The sequence below is a fragment of the Dama dama genome, chromosome 13, assembly GCF_033118175.1.
Source record: "Dama dama isolate Ldn47 chromosome 13, ASM3311817v1, whole genome shotgun sequence".
Classification (NCBI taxonomy): domain Eukaryota; kingdom Metazoa; phylum Chordata; class Mammalia; order Artiodactyla; family Cervidae; genus Dama; species Dama dama.
The window spans coordinates 39,475,994-39,496,959 of NC_083693.1; the positions used below are offsets into that span (position 1 = coordinate 39,475,994).

Here is a 20,966-nt window from a genome sequence, read left to right on the forward strand (position 1 = left end):
GCAAGGATTAGAGATTCCATACCATGTCCTAAGACGGTGAAATTGTAGATTTGGAGAGGAGAACAGCGGGGTTTGTGATAGCTTGTCATCAGCTATTTGAAGGACTGGGTATGTAGAAGTATTAGTTTGATTTTGTTTTTGATGAACACAAGGCATGCCAATTAAATTAGTAAGTCAGACTGTAAAGAGACAGTTTTCAACTCAATATAAGGAAGTGATTTGTAGTTATTTAGAGCCATCCGATGATGTAGTCATTCAAAAATAGAATGTTCCTCATCGTTAAGAATAGCTTGGAAGGCCTAGATAGTTTATTTGGAAATCAGATATCTGTGTGAGATTGCTGTAAACTCTGATATTCTTAGTTTCTGAGTCAATATACCACAGTAACTCGCATATCTATATTTTTGTTTTTGTTTTAGATACACGGCATGGCTTGCCGGATTTTAGTCCCCCTGCCAGGGATTGAACCTGGCAGTGAAAGTGTGGAGTCCTAACGGCTGGACTGCCTGGGAATTCCCTCTCATGTATCTGTTTTAACAGAAACCTTCTTCTCTTGCCTCCAGTGCCTGTACCTACCCTCCCCCACCCTGACACCTTATTTCTGTAAAATTTTGGTTACTGAGTTCCAAGGTATAGAGTTTATGGAATAGACTCCCTAGGTTTTGATAAAGTAGTTAATCTGAGGCATTACTTAAAGTGAAGGGAGGCCTCACTGTCACATGATCAATTCAGAGAGGTTTGTAGTCACTCATATGGAATCACACATTCAACGATCTAAAATACAGGAAATTAAATCAAGTTGTGCTTTACCAAACTTTGCATCTATGCCTTTCTTTATTAAATTGTAGATAAAAGGTGAGCTACTTATTCGAAAGTAGATTATAATAACTGTTGTTAAGTTGGTTTCTTGTGTGGATAGATTTCTTCTTTTTCTGCCTTACAATAGATAGCTAAGATTACCTGTTTTAGCCATCAGAAGTATGTTTTTTATCTCCCTCTCCTATTAGGATTTAATTTTCATAGTTTATATGTTCCTCAGAGTCTTGCTTGAGGATGGGTAGAGGTAGGGAGTTAAACACTGTGTTTTTGTATTGTTAGAAATCAGTTCAGTTCAGTTGCTCAGTTGTGTACGACTCTTTGTGACCCCATGAATCACAGCACGCCAGGCCTCCCTGTCTATCACCAACCCTCGGAGTTTACTCAAACTCAAGTCCTTCGAGTTGGTGATGCCATCCAGCCATCTCATCCTCTGTGGTCCCCTTCTCCTTCTGCCCCCAATCCCTCCCAGCATCAGGGTCTTTTCCAATGAGTCAGCTCTTTGCATCAGGTGGGCAAAGTATTGGAGTTTCAGCTTCAACATCAGTCCCTCCAATGAAAACTCAGGACTGATCTCCTTTAGGATGGACTGGTTGGATCTCCTTGCTGTCCAAGGGACTCTCAAGAGTCTTCTCCAACACCACAGTTCAAAAGCATCAATTCTTCAGCGCTCAGCTTCCTTTATAGTCCATCTCTCACATCCATACATGACTACTGGAAAAACCATAGCTTTGACTAGACGGACCTTTGTTGGCAAAGTAATGTCTCTGCTTTTTAATATGCTGTCTAGGTTGGGCATAACTTTTCTTGCAAGGAGTAAGCGTGTTTTAACTTCATGGCTACAGTCACCATCTGCAGTGATTTTGGAGCCTGAAAAAATAAAGTTTGTCACCATTTCCACTGTTTCCCCATCTATTTGCCATGAAGTGATGGGACCGAATGCCATGGTCTTAGTTTTCTGAATTTGAGCTTTAATCCAACTTTTTCACTCTCCTCTTTCACTTTCGTCAAGAAGCTCTTTAGTTCTTCTTCACTTTCTTCCATAAGGGGAGTGCCATCTGCATATCTGAGGTTATTGATATTTCTCCCGGCAGTCTTGATTCCAGCTTGTGCTTCATCCAGCCCAGCGTTTCTCATGATATAAGTACTCTGCGTATAAGTTAAATAAGCAGGGTGACAACATACAGCCTTGACGTACTCCTTTTCTTATTTGGAACCAGTCTGTTGTTCCATGCCTAGTTCTGACTGTTGCTTCCTGACCTGCATACAGATTTCTCAAGAGGCAGGTCAGGTGGTCTGCCTCTTTCAGAATTTTCTACAGTTTGTTGTGATCCACAGAGTCAAAGGCTTTGGCATAGTCAATAAAGCAGAAATAGATGTTTTTTTTCTGGAACTCTCTTGCTTTTTCAATGATCCAGTGGATGTTGGCAATTTGATCTCTGGTTCCTCTGCCTTTTCTAAATTCAGCTGGAACATCTGGAGGTTCACAGTTTACGTATTGTTAAAGCCTGGCTTGGAGAATTTTGAGCATTACTTTACTAGCGTGTGAGATGAGTATAGTTGTGTGGTAGTTTGAACATTCTTTGGCATTGCCTTTCTTTGGGATTGGAATGAAAACTGACCTTTCCAGTCCTGTGGCCACTGCTGAGTTTTCCAAATTTGCTGGCATATTGAGTGCAGCACTTCCACAGCATCATCTTTTAGGGTTTGAAATAGCTCAACTGGAATTCCAAAACCTCCACTAGCTTTGTTCATAGTGATGCTTCCTAAGGCCCACTTGACTTCACGTTCCGGGGTGTCTGGCTCTAGGTGAGTGATCAGACCATCGTTATCATCTGGGTCGTGAAGATCTTTTTTGTACAGTTCTTCTGTGTATTCTTGCCACCTATTCTTAATATCTTTTGCTTCTGTTAGGTCTATACCTTTTCTGTCCTTTATTGTGCCCATCTTTATGTGAAATGTCCCCTTTGTATCTCTAATTTTCTTGAAGAGATCTCTAGTCTTTCCCATTCTATTGTTTTCCTCTATTTCTTTGCACTGATCACTAAGGAAGGCTTTCTAATCTCTCCTTGCTATTCTTTGGAACTCTGCAATCAAATGGGTATATCTTTCCTTTTCTCCTTTGTTTTTGGCATCTCTTCTTTTCTCAGCTATTTGTAAGGCCTCCTCAGAGAGCCATTTTGCTTTTTTTGCATTTCTTCACTTGGGGATGGTCTTGATCCCTGCCTCCTGTACAGTGTAACAAACCTCCATCCATAGTTTATCAGACACTGTCCATCAGATCTAGTCTCTTAAATCTTAAATGCACTGTGTAATCCTAAGCGATGTGATTTAGGTCATACCTGAATGAATGGTCTAGTAGTTTTCCCTACTTTCTTCAATTTAAGTCTGAATTTGGCAATAAGGACTTCATGATCTGAGCCACTTTTTGCTGACTGTATAGAGCTTCTCTATCTTTGGCTGCAAAGAATATAATCCATCTGATTTCGGTGTTGACCATCTGGTGATGGCCATGTGTAGGGTTTTCTCTTGTGTTGTTGGAAGAGGGTGTTTTCTGTGATCAGTGCGTTCTCTTGGCAAAACTCTATTAGTCTTTGCCCTGCTTCATTCTGTACTGCAAGGCCAAATTTGCCTGTTACTCCAGGTGTTTCTTGACTTCCTATTTATTCCAGTCCCCTATAATGAAAAGGACATCCTTTTTAAGTGTTAGTTCTAAAAGGTCTTCTAGGTCTTCGTGTAACTGTTCAACTTTAGCTTCTTCGGCATTACTGGTCGGGGCATAGACTTGGATTACTGTGATATTGAATATTCAGCTTAGTTATTTTAAAATCTGTGTCTGATAACGCTTATCTTGACTCCTTGTAGTTTTGTCTGTCATTTTCTGATAATGCTGTCTTTAAGTCTCATATGACTGGTTATTTTTGGTGATAGATGTTATATATGAATGATTAGAGAGCTAATTTGAAGCCTTGGATGCTAGTCCTCTACACAGAAGATGTACATCTGCCTATCAGGTACTTGGGCATTGTAACCCAGGATCCCTGAATCCAAAATGGCAGGTGGGTTTTGTTCTCTGCCTGTGTAGTTTGTGACTTGTCCTTCAGGGTCCCAAGCTAACGTGTGTTATAGCGACTTGTAAGGAGTCTTTTTCTTCTCAGCTTCTTAACCTCTTATCTTCCTCTCCTCCAACTGAAAGAAAATCCAAAGAGGAGAAAAACAGGCTGCACTCTGAGGTTCCCTTTTCCGGATCTTAGCTCTGTAGTTATACATTTGTCTACCTTTTCTAGTTCATAGCCAGAGGATTGATTCAAATTACCTAGTCCACATTATTGGAATGGTTCCTTTATATAGTTCTCTTGGAAGTGGGAACCTCTTTCTGTATTTCATAATTTTGCAAATATACTGTTCTGTTTGGGCCTGATGTTCATTTTTATTTGCTTTAGTTTTCATTTCATTTTATTTTGGGGGACTATTTTTACATTTATGATCCTCATTCATCATTAGATAATAAATGTATGCATTCTTTATAAATTATTTTACAATCTTCTAAATAATACAGTATTAAGAATTTTTTTTTTTTTTAAGAATATTCTTAAAGTTAAACTTGCTTATTTGTTTTTTAGGATAACTTTCCGTTCGATCCTCCATTTGTTCGAGTGGTATTACCTGTTCTCTCAGGAGGGTAAGTTTAAGTGATTATTTTCTTTGATAGTATACATGAGAATCATTTGGAGGGCTAGTCAAATGCCAGGAGGCCTAGAATGCTGAACTTTACCTCAAAGTTTCTGATTCAGTAGGACTTGTTATGGGGCCTGAGAATTTCCATATCTAAGATAGTCTCAGGTGAAGCTGATGTTCTAGGCTGGGAACCATAATTTAAGCATCATTGGTATAAACCATTATGTTTATAGGGGTTTTTAAATGACCCCTATGTATATATACTTCACCTTAAAAAATCAAATGTTTTTCAAATGTAAGTTGTGATTGAGGGTTTAGAGAAAGTTAGGATTAGAGAGTGATTCCCACATGCCCATGATGTGAGGAATAATCATAGGAAATCTCACGGGCCTGTGGAGCTGGTCATTGATTTTCTAAAGGGGTTGTCTCAGTTTGGTAGAATCAAATCATAATTGCCTGACATTTTTTATTGAAACTTGTAATTTTTTTGTGATTAGAAGTCATGTGAACGATGGGCAAAAGATCAGAATTTGTACCTAGGTTAGTTGTGGAAGGTTCTATAGACCTTTAAAGTAAGAGGAGTTAAACTAGTTTGAGAATTGTGATATGCTCAGCTGATCAAGTCCACTCTGTGAAACAATCATATTATGGTAATTAAAATCTAAAAATATCCAATCCTTTGATCATTTCTATGCTTGATATAGTAATAGTCTCATTTAGATTAAAACAATATGGGTGGCTATAAATGATTAAGGAAAATATTTGGAAACTTTTTGCAAATTCAGGATAAATGTATAAAAAATATGTTTATCAAATTATTTTGAAATCTGATGTAAACTTCACTAGCATAGATTTTTTTCACATTCTGTTGTGGAAAAAATTTCCTAGAGTTTATGGTCTTAGTAGTTTACCACCTTGTGGAAATAATTAAATTATAACTAATGCCATTTTCAGTTTTAAAATCTGCTATATAGTTTCTCTTCATTGATTACTTTTACCAAATGGGGTTATTTTCCCATTATTCAAATAAATAACTAGAATAAGTCAGTTTGTGACTTACCCAAATAAACCTTATATCTTCTAATAAAATATTTCTTCCATTATACCAAAAGGCAACAATAATAAAAGATTAGAAATACTGAGTATTCAATTGATTTGTCAGGTGTTAAGTATGGACTTAAGTTCTCTGATCTTAAAGGAAAAGGAGAATGCTTCTGGCAATAGTGATCTGGGAAGACTTGGACAAGTAGGTGGGATCTCAGCTAGGTCTTGAAGTATTGGGTGGGGTTTGGTCAACTTATGGAGGTTGAAGGAAAATTGTCTACATAGGTGAAAAGTAAATACAATCACACATTTAGGAAAGAGCATGGTGTGTTCAGTTTACCAGAACAGTTTGAGCTATAACACATGAGGGGTAGAGTTCCTATAGAAGAATTATAGGAAATTGTGTTGACAATAGCTTGTAATTATATAGGAGCATGGATTGGTGAGCAAACTATTACCCATGGATATTTAATTTATTTTTCTTTAACTGGTTCAGAAATAGGGAAATAACAGTAAAAAGAATGTCTTAGAAAGCTAAATCTGGTGACAGTAGAAAAAACTACAGGACGAATTATATTCACAAAGTCTGGAAGACTGCAAGGCTAGTTAAGAGCTGATGCCACTGTCTTAGGGTGAAGTGATAACAGCCTGAGTTGTTACATTAGTGATGGGAATGGAAAGATGAATGAAGGATGAAGGCTAATTTGAGGCAAAATCAATATGACTTGATCTTCGTAGTCAACTATTAAGTAAAAAGTAAGAATTATTGACTGACATGGGAAGAAAGTGTGAAGCCTGATAGAACAGCTTGCGATCTCTGACTCAGGCTAATGCTTAATTAAACACTGTGACTCTGGACAGATTATTAAACAGTTCTTGTTCCAAATATTTTATGTCTCCTAGCTACTTATTTGTTTCTTGTCAAAAAATTTTTAAACATAACAGCTTTATTGTGATACAATTCACATATGATAAAACTTACCCTTTTAAGGTGTACAGTTCAGTGGTATAGTATACTCATTTGTGTAACCATTACCATTAATTTCAAAATGCTTTCATCACCTTCCAGAAGAAACTCTGTACCCATTAGCAATCACTTCTCATTCCTCTCTCCTATCCCTCCACCCACCAGCAACTACTAATTTTTTATCTCTATGGATATGCGTATTCTGGACATTTTCATTTAAGGAAGCAAACAAATTATGGGCTTTTGTGACTGGCTTCTGTCACTTAAAATTTTTCAAGGTTCATCCATGTTGCAGCATATATCAGTAGCTCATTCCATTTTATTTATCCATGGACATTTGTTTCTACCTTTTGGCTGTTATGAATAATGCTGTGAACTTTCAAAGACAGGTTTCTTCTGTGTGCACATCTTCATTTCTGTATCATATATACCTATGCGAGGAGTCACTAGGTCCTTTGGTAATAACTCTTTTTAACTTTTTATGAAGTGCCACACTTTTCCCAAGTGACTGCACAAGTTACATTCCCACAAGCAGTGTGTATGTAACCAACTCTCTTCATTTCCTTCCTGTTCACTTTTCAGCCCCATGTAGTTTGGCATTAGATGTTACTGTTCCTCCCAGACTGATATTTCCAGTAGGGACTTTGGTAGATCCGGAAGTACCTTTTCAAGTTCTGTCATATCTGATTATTAGATTTCTCAGCAACACCGAAACATTTTTCCCTCGGCTTCTGAGTGCCTCTTCTCAGTCTCTTTTTGCTGGGAGCTCCTTGTTCACTTAACTTCTACCTGTTGGAGTTCTTTAGAATTTGGTACTAGGTCCTTTCTCTTTTCTTTTCCCTTCATTCCTTTGCCTTTTTACAAAAATTTTTTTTTCATTGAGTTAATTGTACAGTTGCACACAGTACTAGGAAATATTAGAGACACGTTGTACCCTTTGCCTAGTTTCCTTAGTGGTACAATTTTTGCAAAGCTGTATAGTATGAAACAGTGATATAGAGACAGGGATACAATATATAGTGCTTATGCAGATTCTCCCAGTTTTATGTATAACTCATGTATATCTCCAGTGGCTCAGAAGGTAAAGAATCTGCCTGCAATGTGAGAGACCTGGGCTTGATCCCTGCGTTGGGAAGATTCCCTGGAGGAGGGCACTGGCAACCCACTCTAGGATTCCTGCCTGGACAGTGCCCATGGACAGATGAGCTTGGTGGCTACAGTCTATGGTGTCGTAAAGAGTCGGACATGACTGACTGACTTAAGCCCAGCACAGCACATACGTGTGTAGGGCTTCCCTAGTGGCTTAATGCTATAGATCTGCCTGCAATGGGGGAGATGTGGGTTCAGTCCCTGGGTTGGGACTATCCCCTGGAGGAGGGCATGGCAACCCACTCCAGTAGTCTTGCCTGGAGAATTCCCATGGACAGAGGAGCCTGATAGGCTACAGTTCATGGGGTCGCAAAGAGTTGGACAGGACTGAAGCGACTTAGTGTGCGTGCATGCATATGTGTGTATTGAATTTTATATTGAGTAGATTTGTGTATGCAACATGGCAGTCAGGGTACTGTACAGTTCCAACACCACACAGATCCTTTTTGTTGCCCCTTGAAACTATACCCATTTTCCTCTCATGCCCCTCATCCCTTAACTCCTGGTAACCACTCATCTATCCTGCATTCCTAATATTTTGTGATTATAAAAAAAGTGACATAAATGAAATCTTAAGTTTTGTATTGTAACCTTTGGGGATTAGCTGGTTTTTTGTTTTTTTACTCATAATTCCCTGGAGAGTCATCTAAGTATCTGGCTAGTTTGTTCCTTCTTATTGCTAAGTAGTATTCCATGGCTGCACCGTGTACCACAGTTTGTTTAACCAGTAATCCACTAAAGGACCTCTAGACTTATTTCAGTGTTAAGAATATTACAAATAAAGCTGCTATGAATACTTATATACAGTGTGTGTGTGTACTTGTGTGAATGAATGTGCATGTATTGTTCTTTGTCTGGGATTCATGTCTAGGAATGCAATTGCTAGGTCATAGAATCCCATGGACAGAGGGACCTGGCAGGCTACAGTTCATAGGGTCACCCAGAGTCGGACACGACTGAGCAACATTGCATGCACGCACGTCATTGCATATTGAATTTTAAAAGAAACTACCACACTGTTTCCCAGAATGGCTTTACCATTTTACATTCCTATCAAGAATGTGTGAGTGATCCACCTTCTCTACATCCTTGCCAGCATTTGGTGATGTCATTTGTTTTTATTTTAACCATTCTGTTAGCTGTGCAGTGATGTCTCATTGTGGTTTTAACTCGCATTTCCCTAATGAATATTCCTCAATGTTGAACATCTTTCATGTGCCTATTTGACAACTTTATGTGCTCTTCCAAGAGATACTTGTTCATGTCTTTTGCCAGTTTTCTAATTGGATTGTTCTTTTGTTGAATTTTGAAAGTTATTAAGATGCATTCTACACAGTAATCCTTTGGCTGTGTGGTTTTTTAGTTTCTTCTAGTAGCTTAATTTTATCTTAACAGAATCTTTTGTAGAACAAAATATTTTAGCTTTGAAGTAAAATTATGCTTTTGGTATCGAGTCTAACAACTCTTTGCCTAGTCCTAGATCCCAAAGATTTTTCTTCTGTTTTCATTCCTCAAGGTTTTACAGTTTACATTTTACAAATATGTCTGTGAATCATTTTGAATTAATTTTTGTATAAGGTATGAGGTTTAGATCATAGATTTTTACCTAATGTCCAGTTGCTCTTGTGTGATTTGTTGAAAAAGCTCTGTGGCTTTTAAACTATTTCTGCGTGCCAGTGACTCTCGACTTGTATCTGACATCCCTGTGTCTTTGGTGTTTCAAGTATTCTTCGGCTTTGTTGACACCTCCTTGAATGTCTCTTAAACAGGCCTGCAGGACAAAAACTTGAACCCATCTTTTTTTTCAGTCTCCCTTCCCAAGTCTTCCTTATCTCACTTAATGGACCTAGAGTCATTGTTTATATCTCATCTTTTCCTCATTTTCCTTTGTTTCTCCACTTTAAAGGGTTTTCAGATCCAATAGTTTCCAGTTTTGTTGCTACCACCATCAGTTCTCACTTGGATCACTTCAGAGAATTTCAGATCAGACTCCTGCTTTTATCCCCTCATTCATAAAGCTTTTTAGAGTGAATTTTTTTTTCACTTTAAAAGCACAAATTTTATAGTATTTTATATCACAATCCAACAAACAGACACACATATGTTCTGATTATGTTGCTCCTCTGCTTAAACACATCCCATGTCTTCCCACTGCTCCTGCAGGTTGATGTCCTTACCAGATTCCATATACTGTCTGTCATCTTGCCCTTGCTTGCCTCTTCAGTCCTCTTGTTTCCACCCACACTTCAATTCCTGCAAGTCTCAGCTTGTGTGTCACTCGTAGGTATATTATTCCTGACCACCAAATTTAAAATAAGCCTTCTGGGTTTTCCTTCTCAAAGAACTTTGGGACCCCTCCCCTACTTTATTGTTCATTTAACATCTAATCTTTACTATATTGCAGACATCATGAAGGCAAGTCATATCAGTTTTCTTCATTGTATATTCTTGTGTCTGCTTCAGTTTTTAGCATGCATACATACTATTACTATATATGCAGTAAATATTTGTGAACGAATGAACAAGATAAGAAAATACAGTAACTTAGCAGTACAGTTCAATCGCTAAGTCGTGTCTGACTCTCTGACCCCATGGACTGCCCCACACCTGGCTTCCCTGTCCATCACCAACTCCCAGAGCTTGCGCAAACTCATGTCCATCTAGTCGGTGATGCCATACAACCATCTCATCCTCTGTCATCCCCTTCTTCTCCTGCCTTCAATCTTTCCCAGCATCAGGGTCTTTTCAAATGAGTCAGTTCTTTGTGTCAGGTGGCCAATGTATTGGAGTTTCAGCTTCAGCATTAGTCCTTCCAATATTCAGGACTGATTTCCTTTAGGATGGACTGGTTTGATCTCCTTGCAGTCGAAGGGATTCTCAAGAGTCTTCTCCAACACCACAGTTCAAAAGCATCAATTCTTCAGCACTCAGCTCTCTTTATAGTCCAACTCTCACATCCATACATGACTACTGGAAAAACCATAGCTTTGACTAGACGGACCTTTGTTGGCAAAGTAATGTCTCTGCTTTTTAATATGCTTTCTAGGTTGGTCATAACTTTCCTTCCAAGGAGCAAACGTCTATTAATTTCATGGCTGCAGTCACCATCTGCAGTGATTGTGGAGCCCAAGGAAATAAAGTCTGTCACTGTTTCCATTGTTTCCCCATTTATTTGCCATGAAGTGATGAGACCGGATGCCATGATCTTCATTTTTTGAATGTTGAGTTTTAAGCCAGCTTTTTCACTCTCCTCTTTCCATCAAGAGACTCTTTAATTCTTCTTCGCTTTCTGCCATAAGGGTGGTGTCATCTGCATATCTGAGGTTATTGATATTTCCCCCAGCAATCCTGATTTCAGCTTGTGCTTCATCCAGCCCGGCATTTCGCATGATGTACTCTGGATGTAAGTTAAGTAAGCCGGGTGACAATATACAGCCTTGACATGTTCCTTTCCCAGTTTGGAACCAGCCTGTTGTTCCATGTCCAGTTCTAACTGTTGCTTCCTGATCTGCATACAGATTTCTCAGGAGGCAGGTAAGGTGGTATGGTATTCCCATCTAAGATTTTTTTGTTTTAAGTATTTTTGACAGATTGTTGTGATCCACACAGTCAAAGGCTTTGGCCTAGTCAATAAGAAAGAAGTAGATGTTTTTCTGGAACTTTCTTGCTTTTTCGTTGATCCAGCAGATGTTGGCAATTTGATCTCTGGTTCCTCTGCGTTTTCTAAATCCAGCTGGAACATCTGGAAGTTCAGGGCTCATGTACTGTTCAAGTCTGGCTTGGAGAATTTTGAGCATTACTGTGCTAGTGTGTGAGATGAGTGCAATTGTGCAGTAGTTTGAACATTGTTTGGCATTGCCTTTCTTTGGGGTTGGAATGAAAACTGACCTTTTCAGTCCTGTGGCCACTGCTGAGTTTTCCAAATTTGCTGGCTTATTGAGTGCAGCACTTTGACAGGATCATCTTTTAGGATTTGAAATAGCTTAACTGGAATTCCATCACCTCCAGTAGCTTTGTTTGAAGTGATGCTTCCTAAGGCCCACTTGACTTCACATTTTCAGGATGTCTGGCTCCAGGTGAGTGATCACACCATTGTAGTTATTTGGGTCATGAAGATCTTTTTTGTACAGTTTTTCTGTGTTTTCTTGCCACCTCTTCTTAATATCTTCTGCTTTTGTTAGGTCCATACCTTTTCTATCCTTCATTGTGCCCATCTTTGCATAAAATGTTCCTTTGGTATCTCTCATTTTTTGAGGAGATTGTTAATTTTTCTTATTCCGTTGTTTTCCTCCATTTCTTTGCAGTGATCACTGAGGAAGGCGTTCTTATCTCTCCTTGCTATTCTTTGGAACTCTGCATTCAAATGCGTATATCTTTCCTTTGCCTTTAGCTTTATTATAGTAAGTTAGCAAGATGTAGGCAAATACAGTAAATAGGCAGTTTAGGGTAGTATACAATTTCCAATCCACTGGTGTTTTATGAGCTACTTTACTGAGCCATCAAAACTTGGCTGTCTTTCTTGCTTAGTCCAGGGTACAGTGTAGTGAGATTCAGAAAGATTATTTGATGGTAATACAATACATTATTAGAGAGCTCTTTGTAAGCAAATAAAGATGCTTTATTGGCTGATATAATAGGAAGTATTGTTTGTGTCCCAGTCATTCACAGAGAGAATAGTTCTACTTCTATATGACCATGGTTTTTTGTCTGTATTGAGGGAATATTATTTTAAGAATCTGGTTTTAAATGCCAGTACTTTATTGCTCTTTTAGGGCTCTGTTCTTATCCCTGGTCCCCTTCTTTACCTCAACAAAGGGAAAGATCATGACTGTTTTATGTGGACTGATAAACCTGCCTTTTTAAAAAATTTATTTTTAATTGGAGGATAACTGCTTTAGAGTGTTGTATTGGAAGCCTGCCTTTTTTAAGAAAAAAAAAAGTGATCATTATCAAGAATTTGACTTAATATAAAATTTTATTTCTCATCTGTTTTTTGGATTCTTGCAAGAATCAATGTTGCATGATTAATGGTATTTGTTGTCCACTTAAGTACTGGTATCTGTTGTCCCCTCATAGCAATTAAGTTGATCATCCTAGATTGTGGGTGGGGAGGTTAACTGGCAAACATTCTTGCAAGAACCTCCTAGTAAAACAAAAATTTTATAAACTGAATGCCCGAAGAGGGTGAACTTAGGATAGTGTTTGTTATATAACTTTGGCAATTGAAAAATTTTTTAAGTTGAAAATATTACTGTGCCCATATTGATGGCATTTTATCTGTAAATGACCTTTAGATAATTTTTTTTTCTAGTGTCCTTGCATTGTCTCAATATTCTGCAGGAGCTCTTTGTTTGGACCCTAAGAGCAAATAAGAGCTTAGAACACCTACTGATAAAATGATACAATACAGAAGTAGAATTGACTTTTTTTCCATGTGTATATGCTGCTGGTGGTATATATTAAAGAGAAATTTAGTAATTGTATATACCAAGGAAAGTTTATTACACACTATACTTAGCTCACTTTTTGTATAGGTACTAGAACTGTCTTATGTTGAGACATCGAACACTTTTGTAGTTATTATGTGCTTGTAGAAAATGTACTTTCTTCTGATCTACAAGTATGAAAACTTTCCCTTCTCTCCTGACAAGACTCTCCACCCCCAAAATGAAGAGTGGGGTGCTAAAGGGGAAGGTGGTGATTAGATAATTGGTAACTCAGCATTAACTGCATATGTCCTTTTCCTAAAATAAGTTTCTCTTTAGCATTTCTGAAATGTAAGGACCAAGAATGGTGTTAACTCATTAACAGATTACTAGACTTTGAGCGGTTTTGGAGAAATCAAAATCAAATGAGAGCTTGGATCTTGTAATTCTGTTAAATCAGCAAATGCTTATTTAAAGCTGCAAGATTTTTAAATATGCAAGATATACTTTGAGCCCAGTGGGAGATTCAGAGAATTGTAGAAAAATTTCTGAGTTTCAGGAACATAAGAGAATATACACAGTTTATCTTTTATTAAAAAAAAATTACGGTGTATAGTTGATTTACAGAGTTATGTTACTTTCTGCTCTACATTAGAGTGAATCCACTAATACATTTACATGTATCCACTCTTTTTTAAGATTCTGTTCCCATATAGGTCATGACACAGTATTGAGTAGCGTTCCCTGTGCTATACAGTAAATTCTCATTAGTTATCCATTTTATATATAGTAGTGTATATGTCAATACCAATCTCCCCATTTTTTCCTCCCCTACAAAATGTAAAATCTCATGATTCTCCTTCCTGATTTAATTTTTTTGGAGCTTTTTCTTCCTATTAAACTTTTCCTTTGAAAGTTCCCAAAAGTTGGGACAAGGAAGTAAGAGAGATGGTTGCCTGAATTCTCCAGGATAGGGGAGAGTTATTGACTAGTTTCTGTTAGTGAGTAATTCCACTGTAACTATTATTACTAGTGGTCTACAGTAGAAGTTTTTAGATTCCTGACTTCTTTGTTACTTGGTTGAGTCAATACAAGGATGCATTTGCTTAGCCAGAATGCAAAATTTACAGGCTCGAATGGTCTTGGAAAGCTTTATGGGGCAGGAGGAGAAACAGGCATTTGGGAGAGTAGGCAGCAGAGGGAATCTCAGAAAGGAAAGGCATGGGCAGAGTCCCAGAGGACAAACAAAATTTGTGGTGGACACAGTTTTCACGTAGACCTAATCAGTGGTCCTACCTTATGTGCTTTCAAGATTGCCACAGTTTTTCTTTTGTAATTACCATTCCTTTTATTTTTAGGCATGATATTTAATGTGTTTTAAAGTTTAACATTAAAGGAGGAGTTACTTTGTTTGAGAAAATGTCAAAGGCTGAAGAATCTTGATCTAAATAATGATTTCTAAGGGAGATTTCTAATGAAATCCCCCGTAGTTGTTCTTGGTTCAGAGAAGAGTCCTCAGGACTAGAAAGAGAAATAGGGGAGCTCCAGAGAGGCTCCCTGGTCAGAACCATTTGATCTTCACAACAGAATGAAAAATATTTTAACTATAAGTGCAGATGTTCATTATTATAGGTAGGGTAAAGTCATCACTACTGTCAGAGGAAATGTTCTTGGCTATTTAACATGATGGTGGAGAAATCTTAAGATGAGTAGAACAGTTGAAAACCATTTAAGGAAGATTTTCTCCTGCCCCCATTCTCTGGAATGTTTAGGGCTATGTTCTTAGTTTCTGATACCTTAAAAGTTTTCAAGTGTTCCGTTGTTAAGAACCATTATTTAGTTTAAAAAAAAAAAGACATTTAGATGATGACATCAGAATTTTAGAATTACCTATAGTTCTGTAACCCTAAAAACTTATTTTCATTTTTGCATGTTATCTTTTAATCTTTACATGTATGCATACTTTCTTAGCAGTGATACTTTAAAAACTGAAGAAAGAATACCAAGATGTAGAGAATTTTGTATGATTCCTTTTTCTTTTTAAGGTACGTGTTGGGTGGTGGAGCACTGTGCATGGAACTACTCACAAAACAGGTGACTATTTTTCTTATGGTACTCAAGTATTTCAACCTCTTGTAGAGTGTTTTAATTATGTAAATTAGATTCTAAGTGGACAGAGCTCTTTGTAATAGTACCTACTTTAAAATAATTTTTTTTGTGTGTGTGCTAATAGCACCTATTTTAATAATGAAAGCTATTTAAACCAGTAAAATGACACTGTATTTGGTGCTTAATCTATGCTAGGGTGGGCAGTAAGAGTGATGTGTGTTGTAATTTGCTCATTTGTTGCACTTACAACATAGATTTATTTGTTTTGTGAGATTTTGGAAATGGTCCAACTTTACTTTTACTCCTTGACTACAAACTTAACATAAATTTGATACTACTAAGTTGTTATATGCCATTTTCTTAAGCTTTCCTGAGTGAGAATCAGGAGTACCACAGTGTTTTACAGAAGTGTTTTCTTCTTTCTATAGGGCTGGAGCAGTGCCTATTCAATAGAATCAGTCATCATGCAAATCAATGCCACCTTAGTTAAAGGCAAAGCCAGAGTGCAGTTTGGAGCAAATAAGGTACTTTTATTAAGAATGTCACATTAACTATGAGATACATTTCCTATTAGGAAGCTTCTACCTGTTCTTTTAGTCTTTGTTATTTCTACTTTAATTAAATATGTCTGTGGTTTAAAATTTATTATTGGTTTATATATACTAGCGAATAAAAAATTATAGGTAGTTACATGCTTCCCCAAATTGAGATCCCATTGTAATAGTTAATGTGCTAGGCTCTAATCTAAACTTTTTATTTGTATTAACTTTTCATCCTCTTAATAACCTAGAAGTAGGTACTATTATTGTCCTCATTTTGTAGATGAGGAAACTGAAGCACAGAGAAGTTAGGTGACTCATCTAAGATCACAGGTGGAGAGTGAGGATTGGAACCAGATGTTCTGGCCATTAGTCTCTGCTCTTAACCACCATGTTCTGTTCTTTATTCACTTACTGTATCAGAAATATCTTTCATGTCTAATTATAGTTATCTGTGAACACTTAAGACCAAAACGACTCTGAAGTTAGTATATTTTGGAAAAGTCTGTGATGGAAATCATCCCTACCTGACATTTAAAAAAAAATTATGTTCCTAAAATTCCTTGTAAATTTTGTATTAAATACCTATCCAAATAGTACTAAATCTAAGTAAGTATTTCTAACTGTATTGCACGTCAAATCATGAGCTCACTGGAATCTTAACTCACAGAGGAAGCAGAAAATTGATTCTCTAAGGGGACTAAAGTGGTCTCATGTTAATTGTATACACAGTTCTCATCAGTAGCAAATGCCAATACTCTTTAGAAGAAAGGATTTCTGGATTAAGACTATAAGATTCTCAGAGATTAAGATCATTTCAGTTCAATCACTCAGTCATGTCCGACTCTTCATGTCCCCATGGGCTGCAGCATGCCAGGCTTCCCTGTCCATCACCAACTCCTGGAGCTTACTCAAACTCATGTCCATTGAGTCGGTGATGCCATCCAACCATCTCATCCTCTGTCGTCCCCTTCTCCTCCTGCCTTCAATCTTTGCCAGCATCAGGGTCTTTTCCAATGAGTTCTTTGCATCAGGTGGCCAAAGTATTGGAGTTTCAGCTTCAGCATCAGTCCTTCCAATGAATATTCAGGACTGATTTCCTTTAGGATGGACTAGTTGACCTCTTTAGAGCCCAAGGGATTCTCAAGAGTCTTCTCCAACACCACAATTCAAAAGCATCAATTCTTAGGTGCTCAGCTTTCTTTATAGTCCACAACCATACATGACTGCTGGAAAAACCATAGCCTTGAGTAGATGGACCTTTGTTGGCAAAGTAATGTCTCTGCTTTTTAATACGCTGTTTAGGTTGGTCATAGCTTTTCTTCCAAGGAGCAAGTGTCTTTTAATTTCATGGCAGCAGTCATCAGCTGCAGTCATCATCTGCAGTGATTTCGGAGCCCTCAAAAATAAAGTCTGTCCCTGTTTCCATTGTTTCCCCATCTATTTGCCATGAAGTGATGAGACCAGATGCCATGATCTTTGTTTTTTGAATGTTGAGTTTTAAGCCAGCTTTTTCACTTGATAGTGAAAGATGACAAACACCCGTGTAGACAACCTAACATCCAAGAGAACTGGCAGAAACAATGACTAAGAGACACGAGGCACAAAGACTTGAAGTTTTGGAATTAGCAGATATTAAAATTGTGAGAAAATGAATACTTACGTGTAAAATCTAGTGATCAGAGAAAAGAATCTATAGAAATCAAGAATGTTAAAATGAGAAACTGATGAGACATCAGAAGAGAGAATTATTAGAAGAAATAACTCAGAATGTTGCACAGAGGGACCCAGGAATAGATAGTACAGCAGAAGTTAAGAGGTACAGATCAGAATGAGGTCTAAAACGTGTCTTATTTGAATCCCAGGAGGAGAGAATAAAATCATATTAAAAAGTGAGAAATAGAAATCAGAAAGTGAAGTTATGAAAGCAAATCCAAATAAATAAATCATAACAAATATAAATGCACAAAAGTTACCAGTTAGTTTGAATTAAGTGGTCTTTAAGAAGTGTATTTATTTTTATTAAAATTTTTTGAACTATAGTTGATTTACAGTGTTAATTTTTTTCTGTACAGCAAAGTGACTCAGTTATACATTTATGAATATATTCTTTTTAATTTTCTATTATAATTTGTCACAAGAAGTATATTTAACACATGAGGATACAAAGAGATGGAATTTTTTTAAAGGAAGAAGATAATATAAATAGACCAGTATAGGCATACCTTGGAGATATTATGGGTTCAGTTCCAGACTACTTCAGTAAAGCCAGTATCACAATAAAGCAAACCACATGAACTTTTTGGTTTCCTGGTATGTGTAACAGTTACACTGTACTGCAGGCTCCTAAGTGTGCAATAGCATTATGTCTAAAAAACAATGTACATGCTTAATTAAAAAATATTACTAAAAAATGCTAACCATCATCTGAGCCTTGAGCTAGTTGTAGTGGTTAACACCAAAAATCAGTGATCCCAGATCATTGTGACAAACACAGTAGTGAAAAAGTTTGAAGTATTTCAAATTACCAAAATGTGACACAGACACACAAAGTTGGCCCATATTCTTGGGGGAAAATGGAGCCAGTAGACTTGCTTGGTGCAGGGCTGTCACAGATCTTCAAACTGTTAAAAACAGCAACAAAAAAATGTAGTGTCTGCTAGGTGCAGTAAAGTGAGGTGCAGTAAAATGAGGTTTGCCTATATACACTGACAAAAAGGTGATTTAGCTGTAGTGTAAACAGTGTGATTTTGGAACAAAGCATTAGGGACTACTTAATGATAAAAGTCTCATTTAACCAGGAGGATATAATTTTTTACTCTAGGTCATGCTATCATTTCTTGAAAAAAGCAGGGGACAGTGACTAATAACAATAGGCTGTACATTAATTTTCTTATATAATCTTAAGGATATACAGGGATACTAATAAGAGTAGTTTATTTGAATGGAAGAAGGAAGGTAGGTGAGGGGAGGAACTGGGTGGTTGCAGGACAGGTAGGAATGAAAGTTGTCATTTGGAATGTGTTTATACACATTCTTATGCTATGAATTTATTTAAAAAATTTGTGACATAACATAATAGATGTGAACCACTATGGAGAATGCTTGTGATAATTCTCTACAATGGAGAATTGGAAGTTAAGATGTAGGCAAGTTGTACTTACGGGGATAAAATTAATAAAATCAATCCTAAACTTGGTCCCTTAGAAGACATTCTAATCTGTAGAGGTTAACAAAAGACTCCTTTAGTAGTGTGTCTTGGTATCACTTATGGGCATTCTTCAGGTGTTTAACTCAAAATGTTATCCATACATGTAGTCCTTAAAGCCTAATATGTTTCTTTACCTGAAGGCAGTATTTTGTAGTTTCTTTTTTTGATGGAAGTTATGAGGAAGAGTTTTCTGTCAGTGAATATTTATGATTTTATATTTCTAGATACAGAAGTTTTTTTCTTTTTTGAAGTAATAGTTGATTTATAATGTGTTAATTTCTGCTCTACAGCAGTGATTGTTATACATACATATATATACACACACACATATATATATATATACATATATATGTACATGTACATTCTCCTTGCATCCAAACAACATCCTTCAACTTTATTCCTAAAGCCTGTACTTGTGCAGTGGCAGGAGGACTTAGAACATAAACTGTGAATTTTGTAGATCTTTATTAGAAAACAATTTTGATTTTGTTATCCTTCTAAAATAGTTGGGAATAATGAAATTGGGAAATTTATTTTTGAAATGGAAATACTTGGTTTCCTGTGTTCTTTTAAGTACAGTGGTGATGCAAATAATCCATCAATTGTTTGTAATGATTTTCATCTACTTATAGTTTTGATATAAAATGTTTAATTCTCTTTCAGAATCAATATAATCTAGCAAGAGCCCAGCAATCCTATAATTCCATTGTACAGATACATGAGAAGAATGGTATGTTTACTTCAATAAGTGTTTATTGCCATACGTGAAATTTTACATAATGTACTGTTTACTTATTTTATTTTATTCTTCTGTTTTTGCTTTAATTTCTTACAAAGTATGGTTACCAGACTGAAAAAATTTAACTTGACGATACACATACTGTGCTTCATTCAGAATCTTTGTATCCTAAATACTTGGCCTGGGAATCTCTGAGTCAAAGATTTTTGAGTAGATTAATGAATGAATCACTTTACTCATTTGAAATGTGTGGTATTGGGATAGGAACTGAGTTAAAGGCAATTCTAAAGGTGGAGTTCTTGCTGTTAATAATGAGTAAGTGCAGTCAGGATCATGAGCCAGTTGCTGAACCATTTTCAGACCACTTAATGCTTTTTGACAGTTGTGATTTATTCAAGTAAAAAAGTTCTAACTTCAGTCTACACTTAAGAATATTTGAACTGTAAATTTTAGAAAATATCTTTCAAAACTTTATTTGACTTATTTTAAATTTTGTATTCACAAGACATGTTTGGAGTTTTTGTCTGTAATAGTGAGATGACAAAGAAGTAGACTTGGAGTCAAGACCTGTTATCAGGTGCCATTTGTGTCACTCACTAGCTCTGTGGCCCTGCACAACGCCCATTACCTCTCAGCCTTAGTTTTCTCATCTCTAAAATTGGTACGATGTCTGTCTTGCCAAAGGTGAGGAAGGAAATAAGTTGCGTGTGTGTGCAGCACTTAATAACCAAGTGTGCTGATATTCATGGTAGCTGGGGTAGTGGAATGGATGCATTTTTGTGCAGAGGAGGTTAATTGATAGGAAGTAGTTTTTCTTCAAGAGTATCTCCAGTAAAGTGTTCTTTATTTAGTTAGAATGTGATAGCTTGTGACTTAATATTTGTGTTTTGTGTGTGCTCACTTTCATTTAAGTGAAAGAGCAAACTTGTCACTTTTGCAGTGACTGCTTACTTTTGAAAGAATAGTATTCAAAACAGTTTTCAAGCTTCTGAAGAGGGAAATGATAAAATTTGAGGACAAAGCTGGGTTTTCATAATAATATTCATCTCTAGCATGCTAAATTAACAGACCCAAAGATGCCTATATGCTCCTTTATTAAGCACGTGGACACTCCACAAATCTTGGTATATTTATACTGTTGGAAGGGCAGCTTTGTACCAAACAATACTTTGTCTCAGTCTAATTTGCCTTTTTAGAGAGAGCTTATCTTTTTGTTGAGCATAGAAACATGTTTTTCTTATCTCTATTTTTTGTTAAATTAGACATTATAGTCAGCATTCAAAAATGC

At 36.8% G+C, this 20,966-nt stretch overlaps 1 protein-coding gene across 2 annotated transcripts in view; it reads left to right on the forward strand.

Moving 5' to 3' along the window:
• The window catches only part of UBE2Q2 (ubiquitin conjugating enzyme E2 Q2), a 57,145-nt gene that overhangs the window by 33,953 nt on the left and 2,226 nt on the right, over positions 1-20,966 (forward strand). For both annotated transcript variants that reach the window (XM_061158912.1, XM_061158911.1), the window contains 4 exons: positions 4,440-4,498; positions 15,126-15,174; positions 15,618-15,713; positions 19,603-19,669. In XM_061158912.1, coding sequence (XP_061014895.1) covers positions 4,440-4,498; positions 15,126-15,174; positions 15,618-15,713; positions 19,603-19,669 — 271 coding nt within the window. The remainder of the gene's footprint in view (positions 1-4,439; positions 4,499-15,125; positions 15,175-15,617; positions 15,714-19,602; positions 19,670-20,966) is intronic.